This window comes from Chrysochloris asiatica, unplaced genomic scaffold (genome assembly GCF_000296735.1).
Source record: "Chrysochloris asiatica unplaced genomic scaffold, ChrAsi1.0 scaffold00008, whole genome shotgun sequence".
Classification (NCBI taxonomy): Eukaryota; Metazoa; Chordata; class Mammalia; order Afrosoricida; family Chrysochloridae; genus Chrysochloris; species Chrysochloris asiatica.
The window spans coordinates 31868945-31891858 of NW_006408526.1; the positions used below are offsets into that span (position 1 = coordinate 31868945).

Here is a 22914-nt window from a genome sequence, read left to right on the forward strand (position 1 = left end):
TGATATCTTTACAGGAGGCGTGGCCCTCGACCAAGATGGCGGCCTACCTGCAGTGGCGGCGCTTCGTTTTCTTCGACAAGGAGCTGGTGAAGGAGCCGCTGGGTAATGATGGAGCCACTCCTGGGGCCGCTCCTGTCTCTGGACCCGCTGCTTCCAAGTTCCTTTGCCTCCCTCCCGGCATCACTGTCTGCGATTCAGGCCGAGGGAGCCTGGTCCTTGGAGATATCCTTCCTCTGGAGCCGTCTTCTCTCTCCCCCGATCCTTAAAGAGATCTACGAACTCAGAGGGGTTCGTACCTGTTTCCTTTAGCTGAGTGCCCAGTGCTTTTTCTTTAGTCTGAGGGGAGAAGGAAGTCCATTCTTGCTGCCAACTGAGCAATCCTGGGCAAGTCATTTATCCGCACTGTTCTTCAGTTACCTGTAAAAAGGGTAAAATGCTAATTTGGTAAGGTTATTTTAGGAATCCGTCAAAAAAAAAAAAAAAAAAAAAAGGATGCAAGTTCGTTTTAAAAGATTCATGTAAGGTGTCATTGTCTCCACTAACAATATTGTAAGTGAGATGAGACCAGAGTTTACTGCTTGGTTCTTCCAATTGCTATTAGAAGCTGGTCATCTTTCTCACTTTTTTTTAATGGGAGGCCCGCGTGATGATAATGTAGGAAAAAATCTTGGAAATTTAAAAGGGTGATATAAATATTAGTTGTTATTTGGGCTCTGGCTTAAATATATGTGTTTCTCCTTGGAAAGGAGGTTCCTTGACTATACTGCACATATGGAAGGCCAGATTTGGTTCTTGCCCCGCTCTCTACAGTTTACATGCTTCCAGGCCTACAAGTTAAGGGTGACACACCTTTACCAGCTGAAACAGCATAATATTCTAGCATCTGTTGGTGAGGATGAAGAGGGCATCAACCCCCTGGTGAGTCTCTTGAAAGGAAATAGGAAAGATCTGGTGATGATTTGGGAATGGTTGTTTGTTATAGGATGACTAGCATTTACACTCCTGAGATTGATCCACAGGTAAAGATATGGAACCTGGAGAAGAGAGATGGTGGCAATCCTCTCTGTACGCGGATCTTCCCGGCTATCCCAGGAACAGAGCCAACTGTTGTGTCTTGTCTGACTGTTCATGAAAATCTCAACTTTATGGCCATTGGTAAGCAGAAAGAAGGCAAAGCTAACACTCCTAAATATAGATTTTCCTCAGAGTTGCTTCTGCGGCTCATCTTCAGTGATTTCATGAGACCATTTAGTACTTTGAGGTTTTAAGGTTTGGAATGAGAAGGCACTTATTTTTGTTCTTTGAAGTTGTGTTAGTGAGTATCAATCTTCTTGTCATTCATTGGGATCTTCATTGGAGAAGTTTGCTATGAGAAAGCTTGTCATTTCTAATGAGTACCTCATATTATCTTTTTCCCTTTTGCTGTTCCTGATCTTTTCAGCCTCATTGAAGTGTTATTTCTTGCTCTCTTACAGGTTTCACAGATGGCAGTGTTACATTGAACAAAGGAGACATCACTCGGGACAGGCATAGCAAGACCCAGATTTTGCACAAGGGCAACTATCCTGTCACTGGACTGTCCTTTCGCCAAGCAGGAAAGACCACTCACTTGTTTGTTGTGACAACAGAGAATGTTCAGGTATAACCAAAGCCTCCATTCTCAGTAGCAGACAGGAAAAGTTTCGCCCATTGCTTAGGGTTTGACATAAGAAACTGACAGAAGAAGGATTCTTAGATGTTTAGCATATAATCTTGAATCATTTCTTTGCCTTGGAGATTCGAAAGAATTAGGAAAAGAACTCTGGAATTTTAGTAGAAAAAACTGCATTTTTTACCTCACTTGTTAAGTTATATTGAACAAGTTGTTTTATGCCTCTGGTTCTTGATGTTCCTAAACTATAATAGTGTATAGTATTGCTTTGGGCAGCTCTGCTGCAAAAGATCTCTTTAAAACTGTTAAAAAACAAAGGTGTCACTTTGAGGGATAAGGTGCACCTGACCCAAACCATGGTATTTTCAGTTGCCTAATAGTCATGGGAGGAGCTCTGGTAGCGTAGTGGTTACGAATCGGGCTCCGAACCTCAGGGTCAGCAGTTCAAAACTACCAGCTGTTCCATGGGAGAAAGATGAGGCTTTCTGCTCCTATAAAGATTTACAGCCTTGGAAACCCTGTACAGGGTCGCTATGGGTCGGAACTGACTCCACGGCACACAGCAACAACAACAACAAATATTCATGGGAGGAGTTCTGGTGTGGCGCTGTGGGTTAATGTGCCAGACCGCAAAGCCGTTTGAACTGCAAGGTCAGTGGTTCAAGCTTACCACGTGCTCCTCGGAAACTCTATACAGGGTTGCTATGGGTCGGAACTGACTCGATGGCATTTCACAACAACAACAATATTCATGGGAGGAGTCCTGGTGTGGTGCTGTGGGTTAATGCGCCAGACTGCAAAGCCTTTTGAACTGCAAGGTGGCGGTTCAAGCTTACCAGATCCTTGGAAACCCTATATAGGGTCACTATGGGTCAGAATCGACTCGACAGCACTTAACAACAACAACAATATTCATGGGAAAGCTGGAATTAATAGGAAGACCAAAGAAAAACTGATGCATTTAAATTATGGTGAAGAATATTGAATGTACCATGGACTACCAAAAGAACAAACAAATCTGTCTGGAAGAAGTACATCCAGATTGTTCATAGAAGCCAGGATGAGACTTCGTATAACGCACCTTGAACATGTTATCATGAGGGAGCAGCCCCTGAAGAAGGACATCATACTTGGTAAAGCAAAGGGTCAGTAAAAAAAGAGGAAGACCCTCAATGAGCTGGATTGATACAATGGCTACAGCAATGGACTCAAACATAGGAGTGATTGTGAGGATGGCACAGGACTGGGCAGTATTGTGTTCTGTTGTACATCAGGTTGCTGTGAGTCAAAACTGACTCGATGACACTTAATAGATGGCTTTGTGTTAAGAATATTCTTTGGATAAAACAGTAAAAGGTTATTTTATTTCTCTTCTGTGTAGAGTTCCTGTACTAGGTAGTGATAGGCTCTACGGAGGAAGAAAGTGTGGTCCCTGAGTGTATTTAATGGCTCTAAAACCAGTGCTGTTTTTAGTCAATTCTCATTCCCGGTGGTCTCATGTGTGTCCGAGTAAAAAAATTGGTCATAAGATATTTTGGAACTAGATCAGTAGGACTTCCAAGGTACCTTTGGATGGACTTGAACCTTTTGGTTAGCAGCCAAGTGAGTAACTGTGTACCACCCAGGGATTCCTGTATTTAAAGATTAAGTATAGGGAATGGAGAAGGTCCCCCTACCAGAGGAAGTCTTAGAGTGCTAAGAGAAAAAGAGAGCCAATATGAAGACAAGAATTCCCTTGTGAAGACTTAAGATGTTTCCTCCTCAGAGGAAGCCAGTTAATAACTCCTTTCTTATTTTTTGCAGTCCTATATAGTATCTGGGAAGGACTACCCTCGTATGGAGTTGGACACCCATGGTTGTGGCCTGCGCTGCTCAGCCCTAAGCGACCCCTCTCAGGACCTGCAGTTCATTGTGGCCGGGGATGAGTGTGTCTACTTATACCAGCCTGATGAGCGTGGGCCGTGCTTCGCCTTTGAAGGCCATAAGCTCATTGCTCACTGGTTTAGAGGCTACCTTGTCATTGTCTCTTGTGACCGGAAGGTTTCCCCCAAGTAAGGATGCCAGAGAAAAGGGGAAGGGATGGGACTGGACTTGTTCCCCAGAATTCACTGAATTTTAAAATCCTAATGCCTGTTTCCTGTCAATCTGCTACTTTGGTTTTATGTAGATTTCCCTACAGTTAGACTCAATTTTTACTGAAAAATGTGTGGTTTAGCAGCAGATGACTGCTGGGTATCTCTGGTGCACTAGGATATTCCAAGAAATTTGGACTTTGTTCTTTGTTTGTTTGGTTTTGAACTCTGTTGTTGTGTGCCATCAAATCGGTTCCGACTCATGGCAACCCTGTATAGGGTTTCTGAGGAGTGACTGGTAGGTTTGAATGCCACACCAGTCTAAATAAATTGGGCAGAGTTGAAGAAGGGATTGAGTAGTGGAGAAATCAAAAAGTGCTGGGAAATGTAGGTGAGAGTACTTTTTTCCCCAGTGCAACCTGGTAGGAAAAATGGGGCGAGTCTGCTGCACAATGGAAGTTCTCCCTGTCAGATACTGATTTGTCTCTTTCTGTATCAGGCACAGTATCTTATGCCTGCCAGGTGCTGAATGAATATCTGTTAAACAAATGGTTATCAAAATGTACTTAATGTTTTCATGTACTGCTTGTGCTAATTATAGGACCCTAAAGAGTAAGACTGGGTCTATGTGTTCTCTTCTTACCAGTGCTTCCAACCCAGGGTGAACTGTTGGGAGGGCTCATAGAGGTGATTTGTTCTAGGTAAAAAGGGCAGCATCCAAGTTGTCCTGGGGAAGGAATAAGAGGAGCGGAGACAGATGTGGTACACATATCTCATGCTTTTATCATTCCCACACAGGTCAGAATTTACCAGTAGGGACTCACAGAGCTCCGACAAGCAGATTCTCAACATCTATGACCTGTGCAACAAGTTCATAGCCTACAGTGCCGTCTTTGAAGATGTAGTGGATGTGCTTGCTGAGTGGGGCTCCCTGTATGTGCTGACGCGGGATGGACGGGTCCACGCACTGCAGGAGAAGGACACACAGACCAAACTGGAGGCAAGGCCACCAGGTTCCTAGTGCTGGCCACAGACACCCAGAGGAACAGGTTCCCCAAGTCACTTTGGTCAGGATTCCTTCTTCCTTTCAGGTCACAGTCTTACTGAACCTCGCAGGGTAGAATTACAAGGTACAGGACCTGGGATGAGGCCTGGAGGGAAGTAATGCCTGGCGTCAGGACCCACTGTTGGGGTCCTCTTTGTCTGCAGAGAACCTTTGTAAGATGAGATGATACTGGTCTTGGGGGAATCTTAGGAGGTTTTGAAGTGTCTGTGATCTTGCTAGATTAGAACTCCAGGGCAGTCTGGCTTGTGGGTTGTGGGCACATTCTGGAAGGTGTCTTTTCAGGACTGCATCTATCAATTTTCTAATTTCCTTTCTAGATGCTGTTTAAGAAGAACCTCTTTGAGATGGCAATTAACCTGGCCAAGAGCCAGCACCTGGACAGTGATGGGCTGGCCCAGATCTTCATGCAATATGGTGACCATCTCTACAGCAAGGGCAACCATGATGGGGCTGTCCAACAGTATATCCGGTCAGTCTGGAGGTGTATGGGGGTAGAGCTCTGAATACAGGGACAGGCAGACAGACAGGCTAAAACCTGTGCTTAGGGGAGGTGGTTGAATTCCACCAGGAATTACTCTTTTTATTCTGCAGATACTTTGATGCCTCAAAATGAGAGGATAAGATAGCTTACTGGAAAAGGAATGCTTACATGACTCATGCAAATGAGCTATGAGTACCTCTTACATTAATCTTTAGTCTGGCCTTTGTTGATATTGATGATAATACGATTCTTTAAAGAGAAATGGGTATGTTCATATCTTGATCTCACATTTTCTCCCTTTAGTACTATGTTTTTGAATTTTTGACCCTGGTAAGGCTTTTAGGAACCCATCTAATCTCTGTCCCAAGCAATCTAGAATTCCTATTTGCGGCCAAGTTTAAAAGCCAGCATTCTGGAACCTTGTTAATTGGTATGATCCAGAGTTTAGTATCATCAACATCACCTAGGAGTTTGTTGAAATGAAGAATCTAACAGGAATGGGATATGTATTTTTAAAAGATCTGCAACTGATTCCTGTGCCTGTTAAAGTTTGAGAAGCACAGTGATGTCAATGACGTTTGATGCACATGTCTCCCTAGAACCATTGGAAAGTTAGAGCCATCCTATGTGATCCGCAAGTTTCTGGATGCCCAGCGCATCCACAACCTGACTGCCTACCTGCAGACACTGCACCGGCAATCTCTGGCCAATGCTGACCACACCACCCTGCTGCTCAACTGCTATACCAAGCTCAAGGACAGTTCAAAGCTGGAGGAATTCATCAAGGTGCGGGGTGGGACCACAGGCTTCCTCAGGGGCCCACCGAGCATGAAGTAACTCCATCAGGCCTTGCCCTTCTTTCAGAAGGATAGAAGGATGCAGGGAGAGGAAAGAGACGACTTTGTTCAGGAGCCCTAAACACTGGGAGGAGCCTGGTATGGCACTGTAAGATAAACACTAGACCACAAGGATGGTTTGAACCACAAGTTTGGCAATTCAAACCCACCAGCCGCTCCTGAGAAACCTATACAGGGTTGCTATGAGTCGGAACCGATTCGATGGCACTTAACAGTATAAACTGGGAGGGGAGCGCAGTGACTCTGTAAGATAAGCACTAGACTGCAAACCACAAGGTTGGTGGTTCAAAACCACCAGCCTCTCTGTGGGAGAAAGATGAAGCTTTCTGTTCCCGTAAAGATTTACATCCTCAGACTTTCTGCACTGGGTCACTATGAGTCAGAACTGACTCAGTGGCACTTAACAACAATATATCTGGAAAGAGTTTATTTCTTGATTCCCCTCTTATACTATGGCACTAACTTTCCTGTGATATCTAATCCCAGGCTGATGGTGTGGTATTTTCAAGGTATTTAAAGGTAGGGGCAGAGGAAAATTTCTGACTTTTAATCAACTTTCTGAAAGACAAGATAACAGTGTTTTAAAAGTAGGGGCTCTGGAGCCAGACTTCCTTGGTTCGAATCTGGGTTCTGCCATTTTCTGTCTCTGTGCTCTTGGTCAAGTCACATCATGTTTTTGAGGTTCAGCTTCTTCATCTGTAAAATGAAGATAATAGTAGCCCCTAGTATTAGGTGGTGTGGCGCTATAAGGATGAGCACTGGACTGCTAATTGAAAGTTCAGCGGTTCAAACCCACTAGCCATTCCTTAGAAATCCTATGCAGGGCCGCTATGAGTCAGAACCAACTTGATGAATCTTAACCAACAACTAAAGTTGTTCAGAAGATTAAATGAATTCTGGCTATAAAGTACCAGGCCCATAGCAAGTGCTCTATGAAATGTTTGATGTTATTATTCTTATGAATTGAGTCCTGGTGTGACACGGTATAGGTTAAACGCTGGGCTGCAAAGTCGGTTTGAGTCACCAGCTGCTCCTCGCAAACCCTAAATAGGGTCACTATGAGTCGGCACCGACTCTACAGCACGTGACAACAACATTCTCATGAGTAGTCTTTATTATTTATGATCTGCTTGTAGGTTCAGATGCTTGTTCTTTTTCTGTTCCCTAATCACAGCTTCTATGCCAGTGACTTTATCACTTGTTTTTGGTTTTTTTCTCCCTTCTCCAGCCACAACCTCTCTGCAAATGACTATCTTATGTTTCCCTGGCAGACCAAAAGTGAGAGTGAAGTGCATTTTGATGTGGAGACAGCCATCAGGGTCCTCCGGCAGGCTGGCTACTACTCCCATGCCCTGTATTTGGCTGAGAACCATGCGCATCATGAGTGGTATCTGAAGATTCAGCTAGAAGACATTAAGGTAGATGGGACCCTTGCCTTGGGCAGAGCCTGGTTCTTATTCCTCATCTCCCTGGAATGAGGAAAGTCCTTCCTGGGTGATACTCTACCCTTTGCTTCTCCTCAGAATTACCAGGAAGCCCTTCAGTACATCGGCAAGCTGCCTTTTGAGCAGGCCGAGAGCAACATGAAGCGCTATGGCAAGATCCTCATGCACCATATACCGGAGCAGACGACCCAGCTGCTGAAGGGACTCTGTACTGACTATCGGCCCAGCCTTGAAGGGCGAGGCGAAAGGGAGGCTCTGGGCTGCAGGGTGAGGCCTGTGGGAGAATAGCTTCGGGACAGCAAGTATCACTTGGGGGCCCTGTGGGTACAGAGTCCACTCACTAACTCTATCTCCTCTCCTGCCTTGCCATCCTAGGCCAACTCAGAGGAGTTCATCCCCATTTTTGCCAACAACCCGCGCGAGCTGAAAGCCTTCCTGGAGCACATGAGTGAAGTACAGCCTGAGTCACCACAAGGCATCTATGACACCCTCCTTGAGCTACGGCTCCAGAACTGGGCCCATGAGAAGGAGCCACAGGTAGGGCCCGGCAGGAGCCACAGGAGGTGCTGGAGAGAAGTCGGTTCTTACTTGCAGTGGCCTTCTCCAGGTGCATTCCTTAGGGACCACAGTCACACTCACTCTCAGGGACTGAAGTGAAGAGAGAATTGACTTGTGATTTTTCTTTCTGTCCAGAAACTCATTCCTCCTTCCTTGTTCCCTAGGTCAAAGAGAAGCTTCACGCAGAGGCCATCACTCTGCTGAAGAGTGGACGCTTTGCCAATGTCTTCGACAAGGCCCTGGTCCTCTGCCAAATGCATGACTTCCAGGACGGGGTTCTTTACCTCTATGAGCAGGGGAAGCTGTAAGAGTCTGGGGGGTTTCAGGGCGAAGGGGAGGGACCCAAGGAACTTTCCAGGGACCGCCTGAGATGTGTGTTTACTCTGGCCCCAGGTTTCAGCAGATTATGCACTACCACATGCAGCATGAGCAGTACCGGCAGGTGATCACCGTGTGTGAGCGCCATGGGGACCAGGAGCCCTCCCTGTGGGAGCAGGCGCTCAGCTACTTTGCCCGCAAAGAGGAGGACTGCAAGGAGTACGTGGCAGCTGTGCTTAAGCATATTGAGACCAAGAACCTCATGCCGCCCCTCCTAGGTACTTGGGTGGATAGGCTGCTGACAGGGGCTCTGGAGCAAGGGCCCCTCAGCTCTGTCCCCAGGGTGGTGTTGGTTCATGGTCTGATTTCCTCTTGGCCCCCAATTTCAGTGGTGCAGACCCTGGCCCACAACTCCACAGCCACCCTGTCCATCATCAGGGACTACCTGGTTCAAAAACTGCAGAAGCAGAGCCAGCAGATAGCACAGGATGAGCTTCGGGTGCGGCGGTACCGAGAGGAGACCACCCGCATCCGCCAGGAGATCCAGGAGCTCAAGGCCAGGTACTTGGTGTCCAGATGTTTGGAGGGGCACCTGGGATAATCTCATTCTTCACAGGGTGTAATGGTGTACTTTTCCCAGACAGTACTATTATAAAGTGTGTGTGAGCGCTTGCATTCTTTTTCAAACTGCCTTCCTCAAGTTAACATGTCTACCCTCTAGTCATTGAATAACTCTCTTCCCTACCACCCCTGGTAACCAGTATGTAATGTTCCTTTTAGTATGAATACCTTTTCTTGACTTTTTACAATAGTGGGTTTATGTAATATTTATCCTTTTGTAATTGACTAATTTCACTCACCATGATGTCCTCTAATGTCATCCATGTTATGAGGTGCTTTGCCAATTGACGGTTATTCTTCAGTGTTGCATAGTATTCCCTTGTGTGTATGTACCAGTTTCTTTAATCATTCTTCTGTTGATGGGCATTATGTGTCTCCATCATTTGACTGTCAGAATAGTGCTGCAGTGAACGTGGGTGTGCCTATACCCCTGTCAAGACTGAGCATTTCCTTTCTTGAAGGTGTCTTTTAATGGGGGATTTCCAAATACTGGCTTATTATGTAAATAATTATTTATTTGGGTTGTGTCATGGAGCAGAGAGTTTTCTTTTTTTATTTGCCTTTACCTTTTCTAAGGCGCTGTAGGATAAAGTGTTGTTATGGGTAAGTGCCATCAAGTCGACTCTGACCCCTAGCGACCCTGTATAGGGTTTCTGAGGAGCAGCTGGTGAGCTTGAACTGCTGGCCTTGTAGTGCAAACGGCTTTGCAGTCTGGCGCATTAACCCACAGTGCCACACCAGGACTCTGTGGAGTAAAGTACTGGATTACAAAGTGGGTTGTTCAAACCCATCAGCTGTTCCTTAAAAACCCTATACAGGGTCGCTATGACTTGGAACCGACATGATGGCTTAATACAACAACAACAGGCACATAGTTAAGGAGCAGTTCAAATCCACCAACCACTCCACAGAAAGATGAGGCTGTCTGTTCCCATAAAGATTTATAGCCTCGAAAGCCCTATACAGGGTGACTATAAATCAAAACTGACTCGATGGCACGAAGTAGCAGCAAGCACACATCTAAGTTGTGTTTGGAAGCCATTTTGAAGTGAAAACTCCACTTTAGAAAAAGCAGAAAGTGGCTAATTTGGAAGTATTTATAGGTGATATTAAGTGTTCCTAAGTGGTGCAAAAGGAGCTCTTTTACCGTAGTGGTTTCAAAACGAGCTGTGAACCTGAAGGTCAGCAGTGTGAAACTACTAGCTGTTTTGTGGGAGAAAGATGAAGCTTTCTGCTCCCGTAAAAATTTACAGCCTTGGAAATCCTGTACAAGGTCGCTGTGGGTCGGAACCGACTCCAGGGTACATCACCACCACCATCAGGTGGTACAAGGGGCAAGTGTTTGACCACTGAGGGGTTGGCAGTTCAAACCCACCCAGAGGCGCTTTGAAAGACCGGCCTGGTGATCTGCTTCCAAAAGGCCACAGCCTTGGAAATCCCATGGAGGACATCTACCTAGTATATATGGGGTCACCACTGAGTCTGTGGCAACATGGACGATATTAATCCCTACTCTTAAGCCTTATCTGCCCTAACATCATTGTACAGTATTTATTAGAGAGGAGCAATTTCTTCATTCTTCAAATACTGACTGAGCTCTTCTTACACCTTAAGCATTTAACAACACAGATGAAAAGCCCTGCTGTCATGGAACTTACATTGTAGAGGGCGAGACAGACAGCAAACATAATAAATTAGTACAATACATAATATGTTCTATGGTAGTAAGTTCTAAGCAGAAAATTAATTGGAGAAGGCAAATGGGATGAGGATGTGTGTGTTAGAATTTACTAAAAAAACAAAAGCCCAGGAAAGGACGCTGGGAAAGGGTCACATCTGAGTAAAGACCTAAATATCAATTTAATGGCACCCTGAGCAAACTAAGAGAGAAACACATATCCCCCTGGCTTCCTTGGATTTGCTGTGAGCAGGCTGACCTCCAGGTCCGGGGTTATTGTCCTCATTTGACCCCTTTTGGTGGTAAGACAGGCAGGACCTGGGGTCTTAACAAGATGTCACCTCGGCAACTCTCTGCCTTTTCTCTCTGGTTAGCTCTTGGCCCTGCCCTCACTCTTGGCTACTCATTGCCTCTCTCCCTTGCCTGTAGTCCTAAGATTTTCCAGAAGACCAAGTGCAGCATCTGTAACAGTGCCTTGGAGTTGCCCTCGGTCCACTTCCTCTGTGGCCACTCCTTCCACCAACATTGCTTTGAGAGTTACTCGGAAAGTGATGCCGACTGCCCCACATGCCTCCCTGAAAACCGGAAGGTCATGGATATGATCCGGGCCCAGGAACAGAAACGGGATCTTCATGATCAGTTCCAGCACCAGGTGGGACTTCCCATAGTGTCACAGAAATCCCTTTGGGAGCACTCAAGGCTTCCTTTCCTTGTCTACTCCCAGGATGCTGGGATGGGGGCGTTTAGGAAAGAAGTACTTGAGCTCTTCGTGATTCTTACTCCTTCCTTCGTTTTCGTCTTCCCTTACAGCTCAAGTGCTCCAATGACAGTTTCTCTGTGATCGCTGACTACTTTGGTCGAGGCGTTTTCAACAAACTGACTTTGCTGACAGACCCTCCCACAACTAGGCTACCCCCAAGCCTGGAGGCTGGGCTGCAGCGGGACCTGCTCATGCACTCCAAGAGGGGCACTTAAGCAGCTTATGGGAGGGGATGTGATAGTGAGGGCACATCAGCGTGGACACAGGGACAGAGGCACAGCCATTGCACGGGAGGCAGGCTGATGGGTCTGATCTGATGCTATAGCCTCAATGCTAATAGAGATGTTTTCCTCTCCCCGTCCCTCCCGCCTCCCCATCCTTCCTCTGGCAGCCTGCTTTTGCTCCTGTTAACTCTTTTGAGCAGTGTAGATGATTCTAGACCAGCGGGGGAGGGCACCTCTGTAACCTCTGAGTATGGACAATAGCTGCTTTATTTTCCATCCTGAAGCACCAGGCTGTGCTTGGGTCCTTGCTCCCATAGTGCATAAATAAAAGAATATAACGATATGGGGGCAAAAGGATTTCATCCAGGGACTTCCTGTATTCTTACTGGGCATCATACAGTCTCTTTCCTCTGTCCTACTATTGTTGCATTTCCTTTACCCCAGAAGAAGTAGACAGAAGTGCCACTTCCTTTTCTTGAAAATAACATGGACTCAACCTCATTCTTGTGTGGACTGCAGCATTTGAAAACAACTCAGCTTACTGAAGAACCTTGCAGAAAATTTCATGATCAAGCTCCAAAAGGAGTCTGAAATGAAGCACCCCAAATAATTCTTGCCTTTTAGTTTTGTTGTATCAATGGCTCTTGCTTGGGCAAAGTATCCAAGCAAGAGGCAGATTCTGGTAGGTTTAAACTTGCCTTCATAAATTGGCTGCATAATGTCTTGCTGTATTCAGTACCAGATAAACACAGGATAAACCAAACTCACTGTCATTGAGTTGATGCCGACCCATAGCAGCCCTGTAGGACAGAGAACTGCCTCATCTTTTTCAGAGAGAAGCATGCTGTTAAGTGCTGTCGAATCTGTTCTTAGCTGTCAACCTTGTGCTCCGGACCTTGTGGCTCGCAGTCTAGTGTTGATCCTATAGTGTTGCACCAAGAGACCGATACAGAGCAGCTATAAAGTGCTGTCAAGTCGGTTCCTTGTGTAGGGTTTCAGAGGATTAGCTGGTCAGTCTGAATCACCGACCTTTTGGTTCAAACCAACCTTGCAGTCAAGTGCATCCTGCAGCGCCACACCAGGACTATGTAGAGCAGAAGGGGGATTGAATTGCTGACTTTTCGGTTAGCAGCTCAACACTTAACCTACTGCGCCACCAGGGCTCATTCTAAACAGTATAAAAAGGCCTTTATGAAAACACATTTGTTTTCACGAACTCTGACATTGTTCACGGAAGTTTGAGTTGCTAGGCTTCTCTATATAATTTTGGTTAAACTTGTTAAGTGCTGTCAAGTCGGTTCTGACTCAGTGACCCTGTATAGGGTTTCCAAAGAGTGGCTGGTGAGCTTGAACCACCAATCTTGCAGTTCTCACCGAATTTGCTATCCAGCACATTAACCCACAGCACCACACCAGGGCTCCTGGGTTAGACTAGCTGTTAGAAATTGCTCCTGTGGGCTTGATTTAATTGAAGGAAGTAACATGGGCTTTGTGGTTTCAGGCATATTTATGAACTTACGTGTTTGTCTTGCTTAGCTGTTTGACTTAGGCAAAACTTAGCTGTTCTGAACCTGTTTCTGCATCTGTACATTAGAGTTGTAACAACAATCTTGTAAAGCTGTGAGGACCAAAGTTACTGATGGGTATCTAGTTCTTTGTACAGTGGTTAGCATGTAAGAACTAATGTTAATGGAAAAAGCAACGTATTGTTGCTTGTTAACAGTCTTTGGCACTTAGCACTGCCACTTCATAACTATGTGTCTTTTGGCATGACAGTTTCTGAACTAGTTTCCTCATTTTAAAAATAGAAATGTTGCTCCTTCAGGGCTGTAGTAAAACAGTTTGAATAGAACAATGGAAGTGTCACAAAAGCAGCATTTACTACTTGTGCCCAGCTATAGAATGAGAAAGCTGTAGAATTTGATGATGAGCTTTCGGGAAGAGTCATGGGTGGTGCGAGTGGTTAATGTGCTTGCTGGCTAACCAAAATGGAGGCTTGAGTCCTCCCAGAGGTGCCTTGAAAGAAAGGCCTGGCAATCTACTATTGAAAAAAAAAAAAAAAGTCAGCCATTGAAACCCCTATGGAGACCATAGTTCTACTCTGTCACCCTCAATCAGAATCTACCCAACAGCAACTGGTAAGCTTTCTGAACCAGTTCTTTTCTTTGTAAATGATTAGGGGGCACATGACTTGTTAAAGGCCCTTTACTCACTTAAAAAAAATTGTATTGCAGTGAAAATAAACACAATAAAGCATGCACCATCTCAAATTCTGCATGTACAATCCTGTGGCTTCATTACCTTCTTCAATTTATGCTTCAATTCTCACTATCTCAACTTTTCCAACCAATTCACCAACATTAACATAAGCTCAGTGTACCCTAAATAAAGCCCTCCTCTCCCAGCATCTCGCATCCCTGATAACCACTGATAAAACTTTGGTTTCTGTAAGCGCATATTTGTAATGTTTAGTGGGGCCTGACTTAACCTTTTTTTTTTTTTTTTTTTTTTTACTTTTAAAACCAGAATTTCATGCCTCTTTTAAATGGCTAACTTTGGCTTAATTGGGTAAATTTTAGAGTCCTGGTGTGGCCGTTGTGGGTTAATGCGAAGGATTGCAAGGTCCCTTTGAACTTCAAGGTCGGTGGTTCAAGCTCACCAGATGCTCCTCGGAAACCCTATACAGGATCGAACCAATTCAACAGCACTTAACAATTTTTAGAAGGAACTGCAGACAGTTTGTGAATAAATCTGTGGAAAACATCTTAGCCATTGACCATCAGTGTTCCTGGCTCAGAAACAGGTGGCATACAAAAAAACGTGTGGTAAGTTTTGGTGTCAAAGCAAGATGACTGGGGCAAACGGGAACCAGCAATAACCTAGCGTAGTCGGGAGGTAAAGAAGCTGGTAAAGTTTGGGTCTGTTGCAATTATTTTATTACCGCCCAGTAGAAGGGACCTCCCCTAAAGGAGTGAGCCGGAAGTGACGCACACCCCTTGCCGCTTCGGGAGGCTAGGGCCGTAGGAAGAGCTCAGGCCCACGTGCTCCAAGTACTGGCCAGCTGGAGCCTCTGGCCTCTCTAGATCATAGGGCACCTCAATGACACCCCACAGGACAACTTATCGAGCACAGCCATGTCTGGTAACGGTGACACAACTACAACAACGGTGAGTCCTGAGCGGGTGACCCTTATAATTTCTGCCTTCCGGATCATGCGTGCAACAATTGGTCCCCTGATTGCCATCCTCCGTCGTTTATTGGCTGGAACGGCTGTCCGTCACTTTCTTTTTAAAGCTGAGTCCTTTTTAAAGGGCCAGTAGCTGAGTTTCCCTTAGGAAGGGGACGGGCTATTCAGGGAGTGGTGGGGGCGGGATAAAGAGCTGAAGGGATCCTCTCCAAAGGAGCGGAGGTCTGAGTGGGATTCTTGTTATGGTTAGGATCCTGGGCTCTGGATTTAGTGACCCAGCCTGCGGAAATTCGTCTGTACTATAGGATACTGTTCCCCATGATCCTTATATATCTTGTCAGGCCTAAAAGGATCACATACCCTGCAAGTCTCCTTATTGCACACAAACATTTTAGGAATGCGCCCTACCATTCACTCTTCAGTGTTTTTACTGATCACCTAGTAAGTTCTAGGCTACTAGGGTTGAGAAGTGCCTTGGAAGGAAGCCCTGGTGGTCTACATCCAAAAGGTCACAGTCACTGAAAACACCATGGAGCACAGTCCTCCTAACACCATGGGATTGTGTTGATGCCAACTGTGGCAAGTGGTTTTGTTTTGTTTTTAGCCCAAGATTACTCAGAGTTCCCTAGTTGTGATACACCATTGGGTTACTGATGTGAATGGGGAGACCACCCTTGGGACTTTGGCCTGTGTGCAGATCTAAGCTTCAGAGCCACTGAAGGTACTGCAAGCCTGAGATAAGAAAGAGGTGGGCAGCTGCTTATCTCTCTCCCTCCAGCATCCTAAGGAATGGGATTGTGGCTTTTGCTGACATTTCATAGCATTGAACTGGGAGTTGGAAGACTCTAGTTTCAGTTCTCTGAATGACCCTGGGCAAGTCACTTTACCCCTGAGGACCATCTTTGCTTCTGTAAAATGAATGGTCCCAGAGATGCCTTTCCTGAGGGTTAGGATTACTTTCAAGATAAATTGAAAACAGTACAAAAACCAAACCAAACTCAATGCACTGGAGTCATTCTGACTCATAACAACCCTAAAGGACAACACAGAACGGCCCCATAGGGTTTTTATGGATGCAGGCGGCCACTTCTTTCTCCTGCAGAGTTGGCTGTTGGGTTCAAAACTGTCCATCTTTTGGTTAGCCACCAAGCACTTTAACTGCAGTGCCACCAGGGCTCCTAAAAGACAATAGTGCTCTATAGACACTATTTCTTAGTGGAACAATTTGACTCAAATATGAGGTGCAGATTCAATGAGAGTAACAGTTCTAAGATTCCTTTCTGTGGGCTCCCTATTGCCTAGTCTGCAGACTCCCTGTAACCTAGATTTTAGTGGCTTTGTTTGACATTTTGAGCTTTACCTAACTTGCACAGGATCTCCCAGGGTGTATTTATTGGAGAAGTGATTATAATGGAGAACACTCAAGTCTGAGAGCAGATGCTTTGAGACCAGATGTTTGTCTGCAAAAGAACCCCATAGGCTGAAGATCCCAGAACTGGGAAAGTTGAAAGTATCGGCAGTGGCTACTGCAAACAGTAGATCCAGAAGGAAACAAGACCCTCTGCCTTGGACTGTAGAACCCAGTTCTACCTGCTTGACACTGAACACCTTTTTCCAAAGTGCCCTGGCAAGAGGAAGAGGCGTTTCCCTTTGAGTTCTTAACTTGAGCTCAGTATGTTTGTTGGTGAAATGTGATGTTTCAGTATTTCCTTGTTGGTGAAATCAAAGGCAGCACTCTAGAGGAATAGGCGACTCTGGAGGCAGCTTTGCACAAGAGCAGTCGGCTGTTCAAACTCAAAAGCCACTTCTCAGAAACCCTCAGAATTTCCCTGAGTTGGAATCCACTCAGTGGCACTTAACAACAGCAACACAGATCCAGATAGGATGGTGTGCCCAAGACCACCCAGCCAAGAGACTGAGTAGGATTGTACATCAGATCTGTTGGAAAACAAACAAACCGATTGCCATCATGTCAGTTCTGGCTCTTAACAACTCCTATGTACTGCATAGGAGTTTCAGTGGCTAATTTTTCGGAGGGCGATCTTAATTAAGGCCTTTCTTCTCAGATGCTTTTGGGTAGACTTGAACCACCAACTTTTGTGTTAGCAGCCGAGCACATTAACTGCATGTATCACCAGTTCTTTATGTGTGCCTTCTGGCTAGATTGAGGGACCCTTAGTGTAGCAGTTGTGGTCGCTCTTGGCATCTGGGTGTTTGTTGTACGGTGGATGTTTAGCTTGTCCTCCAGTGAGTCAGCGTAAGTTCCCCTGCGTAGCCCCAGCTGCGCTGCCTTGCAGGCTCCACCCTCCCTGTGGCCAGACTGATGGACTTTATCTGTATACCCAGCTGGCCTGTGCAGCACTCCCACCGAGAACTGCCTTGGCCGCGATGGGCTTCAGGGCTCAGTATCCTGCTTACTGCAGCAGCAGCAGCAGCGCAAGTCCTATTGTCACTTCCCTCTGGTCTCTGCATCTCTGGCTTCCTGAGGAGGGTAAAAGGTATGGAGGAAGGTGAAGGTACCAGTCTTGGAATATTTCTCCCCTCAGAGGCTTGCTTACCTGGCCACTAACCTGGGGCTGAGTTTCCTTTCTTCAAGCCAGTGATTCTGATTCCTGGACAAGGTATTTGAGGAATATGAGGACCAGAAGGAGCTATGATCTGGGGACATTTTTTTTTTTTGCAGGAAAAAAACAACCAAAAGATGAGAGTGATTCGTGTGGGTACCCGTAAGAGCCAGGTGAGTGCAGGTGCAGGGGAGGGAGGTTTGTCACAAGAATTCTGATACCTGGGGTATCACAGGTCGAGGGGCCTAGAGGGATAGTTGCCAGCAGCTCCAGATGAAGGAAATGGGCTGGCTAGGGAAGATAAATGGCATCAAATCCCATGTGGAGTGGTGGGCGTCCCTGAGTTGGGGAAGTGGTCAGCCTGAAGAGAGAGAACTCTCAGGTCAGACCTCCTCGCCTTCCCAAGTGGACATTTAGCGGCTGTCCGAAATCTGATTCCTTCAGAATCTCCCTAACCCTGTTAGAGCCTAAGCTCGCTCAGGGCAGGGGCCAGGGATGGACAAAACTAATCCAACTCTCTGCTCCTAGCTGGCACGCATACAGACAGACAGCGTGGTGACAATGCTGAAAACCCTATTCCCTGGCCTGCAGTTTGAAATCAGTGAGTTCTCTGGGAAGGAATGGAAGCTAATGGGAAGCCAACTATCTCTGGAGGGGACAACACAATATTTCTGGCTTTGCTTGTGACTAAAGCTTGGTCCTATTGCTGCTGAGAATCCTTCTTGGCTGCTGCCCTTACTTCGGAGGGCTCTTTCCTCTTCTGAATCTCTCCAGCTCTGACTACCTGGTCCAGCCTGGCAGTTAGCATTTTCTGCTTAGGGTCCTTTGATCAATACGCTAGACCACAATCCCTGAGGGCAGGACCTGGGGCTTTTGCAATTCTGTACCCAGCTCAAATCTAAACACCATGCTGGGCACAGAGGGGACTCCATAGCTGCTGATCAATGACTGGCTGATGACTGACTTTCTTCTCAGTTGCCATGTCTACCACTGGGGACAAGATTCTTGATACTGCTCTCTCCAAGGTAACGACAGCTTCCCCCCACCCAGTCTCCATCCTCCCCCTCATGCCTTTCCATTCACGCTGAGACTCATTCTCACATGGCAGATTGGTGAGAAGAGCCTGTTTACTAAGGAGCTGGAACACGCCCTGGAGAGGAACGAGTAAGTGAGAGACAGAGAGCCTGGCGTTCGCCCAGAGGCTTGCTGGGAACCCAGAGCTCTAAGGAGCCGGAGATCAACTAGGCTGCTGGGCTTGAGCCCTCAGATAGGCTAAAGGGGGCTTCTCACAGTGGTGTAGTGGGGGTGGGGGGCAGCATTTCACACTTCAGACAAGGAGCCATCTGCTGCCTGAAATGCCAGACTGATGTGGGGCTAGGAGGGTTGGAGGAAAGATCTCTGGGGCCTGATGTCTCTGGAAGGCCAGCTTCCTGAACTGTCCTCAACTCTGCCACAGCAATAGCGGCAGGGTAAGTAAAGAAGGGGTAAAAACCTGCTGCTCAGATGCCTTCTCATTGCCTCCCTCTCTACCTCTCTAGAGTGGACCTGGTCGTTCACTCCCTGAAGGACTTGCCCACCGTTCTTCCTCCTGGCTTCACTATTGGAGCCATCTGCAAGTAAGAGTCCTGCAAATAAGGGACCCTGGGCATAATGTTAACATTTTCTTTCCCTGTGGGACTTGGCCCTCTGCTTCTAGGGCTGTTCTTCCCTGCCTTGAGGGCTGCTGAACATGGCACAAAACTCAGAAAACAGTAGATAGTTGACTGCTGTTACCATCGAATGGATTCTAACACATGGCGACCCCGTGTATGTCAGAGTAGAACTGTGTTCCATAGGGTTTTCAAGGTTGTGACCTTACGGAAGCAGATAACTAGGCCTGTCTTCTGAGGTGCGCCTGTGGGTAATTTCAAACCATCACTATTTCAGCTAGTAATAGAACTCTTAAATAGTCGGGCAACTGAGGGATTCCAGTTGTTGGCTACTGAGAGAATTGAGGTCCTTCTTGAATTAAGATCTCTCCTTCATTCTATGACTTTTCTTCTACCCCCCAGGCGGGAAAGCCCCTATGATGCTGTTGTCTTTCACCCAAAATTTGTTGGGAAAACCTTAGAAACCTTGCCAGAGAGGAGGTGAGTGGGACCTGGAGAGGCACATTGCTGGGTTATGCACAGAAGATGGAGGGCTGGGAGGAAGAGGAAAGGAAGAGCATCGGCCTAGTGTTGACTCTCTTTTATAACCCTGTCTCTGAGCAGTGTGGTGGGAACCAGCTCCCTGCGAAGAGCAGCTCAGCTACAGCGAAAGTTCCCTCATCTGGAGTTCAGGAGTATTGTATCCTTTTAAGGATAGAGGGGCAGCAGCCCAGGAGTTAGACAAGGTCCAGCGGTCCTTAGATATCCTGAGAGTAGAAGGGGCTCCAGAGCAAGGGAACCATGGAGAAGTGGACTGTCTCCTACCACCAGTCCACACCTGCACAGCCCTTTAATGTTTTCTCAGCTTCAGGCAAGTGCTTGGCACTGGGAACTGTGGAGAGTAAGGTTACATTATTCCTGGTTACATAGAGTTTACATGATCAGATATGGAGATAGACCTACAGATATTGATAATACACGGTGATACTGAGCAGAGATTACTTCTAGGAGGAGATAGAGGGTGTTTCCAATTTTTATTTTATATGCTACTATTACATTGGAGTTCTGATGTGGTGCTATTGGATAAGCACTGGACTACTAACGTAAAGATCAGTGGTTTAAACCCACCAGCCTACACACACAAATCCTACACGGGGTTGCTATGAGGCAGAACCGACTCAATAGCACTTAACAACAACTAATATTGCTTTTATTTTTATAGTAAACACACAGTATGTTTTGCAAACACTTATTTAAAAAATACTGTGTACTTAAGTCTCAAACAGGCAGAATAGGAACTGCTTTGGATCCCTCAAATGGGGACATTAAAACACAGGCTTGCAGGTCAAGAAAGGTTACTCAGAGGTATTGGAACCTTGGGCAAGTTATTTAACCTTTATGTATCTCATTTTCATCATTTGTAAATTGGGAATAATATAATAATACCTCATAGGTTGTGAAAATTAGATGAGTTAATATACTACATTTTTACACAAGATAACGCATGTGTTATTTTTTTTTTCAAACTGCACGACACCCTTACACATTAGTTTCCTGTGTGCATTATATATGCACATTGTATGTGCAAGTGCGTTATTTATATGGGCACATTGTATGTGAAAATGTAATAATCAAGTGTTTGAGAACAGTGATGTGTATGGGTGTGATGTGCTGTTGTGAAATGCCATTGGGTTGATTCTAACTCCTATCAACCCTGTATAGGGTTTCTAAGGAGCAGCTGGTGGGCTTGAGCTGCCGACCCTGTGGTTCACAGTCAGTGCTGATCCTACAGGGCCACACCTGTTAGCTGTTATGATTAAGCTGAGAACCAGAAGTCAGCCTCCAAAGACTGTTGGAGGCATAGGGAACAGCATGAGATGCCAGACTGTCCTTAGCATCTCCTCCTCAGCGGGGAAACCTCAACACACGACTGCGGAAGCTGGATGAGCAGCAGGAGTTCAGCGCCATCATCCTGGCCCAAGCTGGTCTGCAGCGCATGGGCTGGCAAAACCGGGTGGGGCAGGTAGGCACTGCCTCCTCCCGTCCACAGTGTGTCTCCCTCTGTGGCGCTGCAGGATAATGCGCCAGACCACAAGATTGGTTTGAGCTGCACGGTCGGCAGTTCAAACTCACCAGCTGCTCCTCAGAAATCCTATACAGGGTCATTATGAGTTAGAACTGACTCAATGGCACTTAACAATTCTCTTCTTCAATACCCTATCTACCACTAATACAAGCTGGAAACCAAGTCCCAGGCTGACAGAGTTGGGAATTGAAGGCCAGACGCCTCCTTTTTCCTACCTTCTGTGATAGTGATAGGGCATCCCCATTCCACTGCCCTCCTTTCTCCCTCCTGACTGCCTTTTCTGCCCTCCCAGATCCTGTACCCTGAAGAATGCATGTATGCTGTGGGCCAGGTATGCTCGATCAGGGAAGCCAACATCTTGTACCCTTCCCTTTAGTCTCAGGCCAGAAATTGGTCTCACAACCTTGTGCATCTCCTTCCCCCAGAATAAGTTTTCAGGTAGGGGGAGGCCTGGGGAAGCCAATGGCCCCAAAGGCCTAAGGGAGCAGAGGAAAATGGGTAATTTCCATCCTTAGCACCACTGATTTGGGTATAGAGCCTGATGTCCGAGGCTGGTTTTTTTTCACCAGGGGGCCCTGGGGGTTGAAGTCCGATCCAACGACCAAGACATTCTGGACCTGGTGGGTGTGTTGCATGATCCTGAGACTCTGCTCCGCTGCATCGCTGAACGGGCCTTCCTAAGGCATCTGGTAGGGTTTGTACCCCACCTGTAGAGTGCTGGGCACTAAGGAACCTGGGAAAGTAGTGGGGAGAGATTGAAAATTAATGCTGTCTTTGTGTTGTGGTACAAGATCAGCACTGAACTAACCACAAGGTGTGCAATTCAAACCCATCAGCTGCAACTTGGAAACCCTCTACAGGGTCACTGAGTCAGAACCGACTTGACAGCACTTAATAGCAACAATATACAGTTGTTGGAATTGGCTTATGGAGATGACTAGGTCTGGGCCCCCTCAAGTGTACCTGAGGGCTGTGGTCACAGTGGAAAGGGCCCTTGGAGCTCACAGGGAGAACCTCTCGTTGCAGGAAGGAGGCTGCAGCGTGCCAGTGGCAGTACATACAGCTGTGAAGGATGGACAGGTAGGCAGGGGAAGCTGGGTGGGAGGGCAGGGATGGACTTGTACATCCTGAGCTGTCAGCCAAGAGCCCAGACTATGCTGAGGCAGACATTTTCTTTTCCAGCTGTACCTGACTGGAGGAGTCTGGAGTCTGGATGGCTCAGATAGCATGCAAGAGACCATGCAGGCCACAGTTGATCCCCCTGCCCAGGTAACAAGCCTGAAGGGTGGGGGAAGGAAGTAGTAAACAAGAGACTGACACAACCTCCTTTTCATTGTCATCACATCCCACTCTTCCTTTACCCAGTATGATGGCCCTGAGGATGATCCACAGCTGGTAGGCGTCACTGCCCAAAACATTCCACGAGGAGCCCAGCTGGCTGCTGAAACTCTGGGCATCAGCCTGGCCAACTTGTTGCTGAACAAAGGAGCCAAGAACATCCTCGACACTGCACGGCAGCTTAATGATGCCCGCTAACTAGCCTGTTGAGCAGTGCTTGTGTCCCAACCCAGTGCCCCATCCTCACTAACTGGGGGTGATTACTCAGAGTAAACTACAGCCTGAGACTTCCAGGGGCCTGCCTTGCCTAGGAACCTTTGGAGGCTTTGCTTCAGTAGGTGGAATCTTCATCTCTTGAAGGAAAAAGTTCAAGCCACTGC

The 22914-nt window shown here is 46.6% G+C and overlaps 2 protein-coding genes across 2 annotated transcripts; both read left to right on the forward strand.

The window, feature by feature from the left end:
• On the forward strand, positions 1 to 11722 carry VPS11 (vacuolar protein sorting 11 homolog (S. cerevisiae)). Its single transcript, XM_006833902.1, has 16 exons — positions 1 to 222; positions 770 to 918; positions 1020 to 1155; positions 1476 to 1639; positions 3455 to 3702; positions 4522 to 4723; positions 5107 to 5258; positions 5870 to 6056; positions 7399 to 7545; positions 7651 to 7839; positions 7948 to 8109; positions 8295 to 8434; positions 8524 to 8726; positions 8838 to 9009; positions 11177 to 11399; positions 11558 to 11722. Exons 1-16 carry the CDS (start codon positions 36 to 38, stop codon positions 11720 to 11722), a joined length of 2826 nt encoding a protein of 941 aa, XP_006833965.1. The 5' UTR covers positions 1 to 35.
• A 5600-nt stretch (positions 11723 to 17322) lies between these two features.
• HMBS (hydroxymethylbilane synthase) lies at positions 17323 to 22732 on the forward strand. The gene is made up of 14 exons (XM_006833990.1): positions 17323 to 17416; positions 17602 to 17655; positions 18011 to 18083; positions 18458 to 18507; positions 18591 to 18646; positions 19021 to 19098; positions 19534 to 19611; positions 19735 to 19810; positions 21020 to 21133; positions 21489 to 21527; positions 21766 to 21885; positions 22223 to 22276; positions 22379 to 22465; positions 22562 to 22732. The coding sequence occupies exons 2-14, from the start codon at positions 17620 to 17622 to the stop codon at positions 22730 to 22732; spliced, it is 1032 nt and encodes a 343-aa protein (XP_006834053.1). The 5' UTR covers positions 17323 to 17416; positions 17602 to 17619.
• Positions 22733 to 22914: the final 182 nt, after the last annotated feature.

Bases quoted from the DNA above. Each gene is read 5' to 3' on its own strand.
- VPS11 (XM_006833902.1), top strand. From the start codon at position 36: ATGGCGGCCTACCTGCAGTGGCGGCGCTTCGTTTTCTTCGACAAGGAG. The intron at 223-769 runs ATATCCTTCCTC...ACTATACTGCAC, and splicing joins AGGGAGCCTGGTCCTTGGAG to ATATGGAAGGCCAGATTTGG. The intron at 7,546-7,650 runs GTAGATGGGACC...GCTTCTCCTCAG, and splicing joins TTCAGCTAGAAGACATTAAG to AATTACCAGGAAGCCCTTCA.
- HMBS (XM_006833990.1), top strand. From the start codon at position 17,620: ATGAGAGTGATTCGTGTGGGTACCCGTAAGAGCCAG. The intron at 18,647-19,020 runs GTAAGTGAGAGA...CTACCTCTCTAG, and splicing joins CACGCCCTGGAGAGGAACGA to AGTGGACCTGGTCGTTCACT. The intron at 21,528-21,765 runs GTATGCTCGATC...TTTTTTCACCAG, and splicing joins GCATGTATGCTGTGGGCCAG to GGGGCCCTGGGGGTTGAAGT.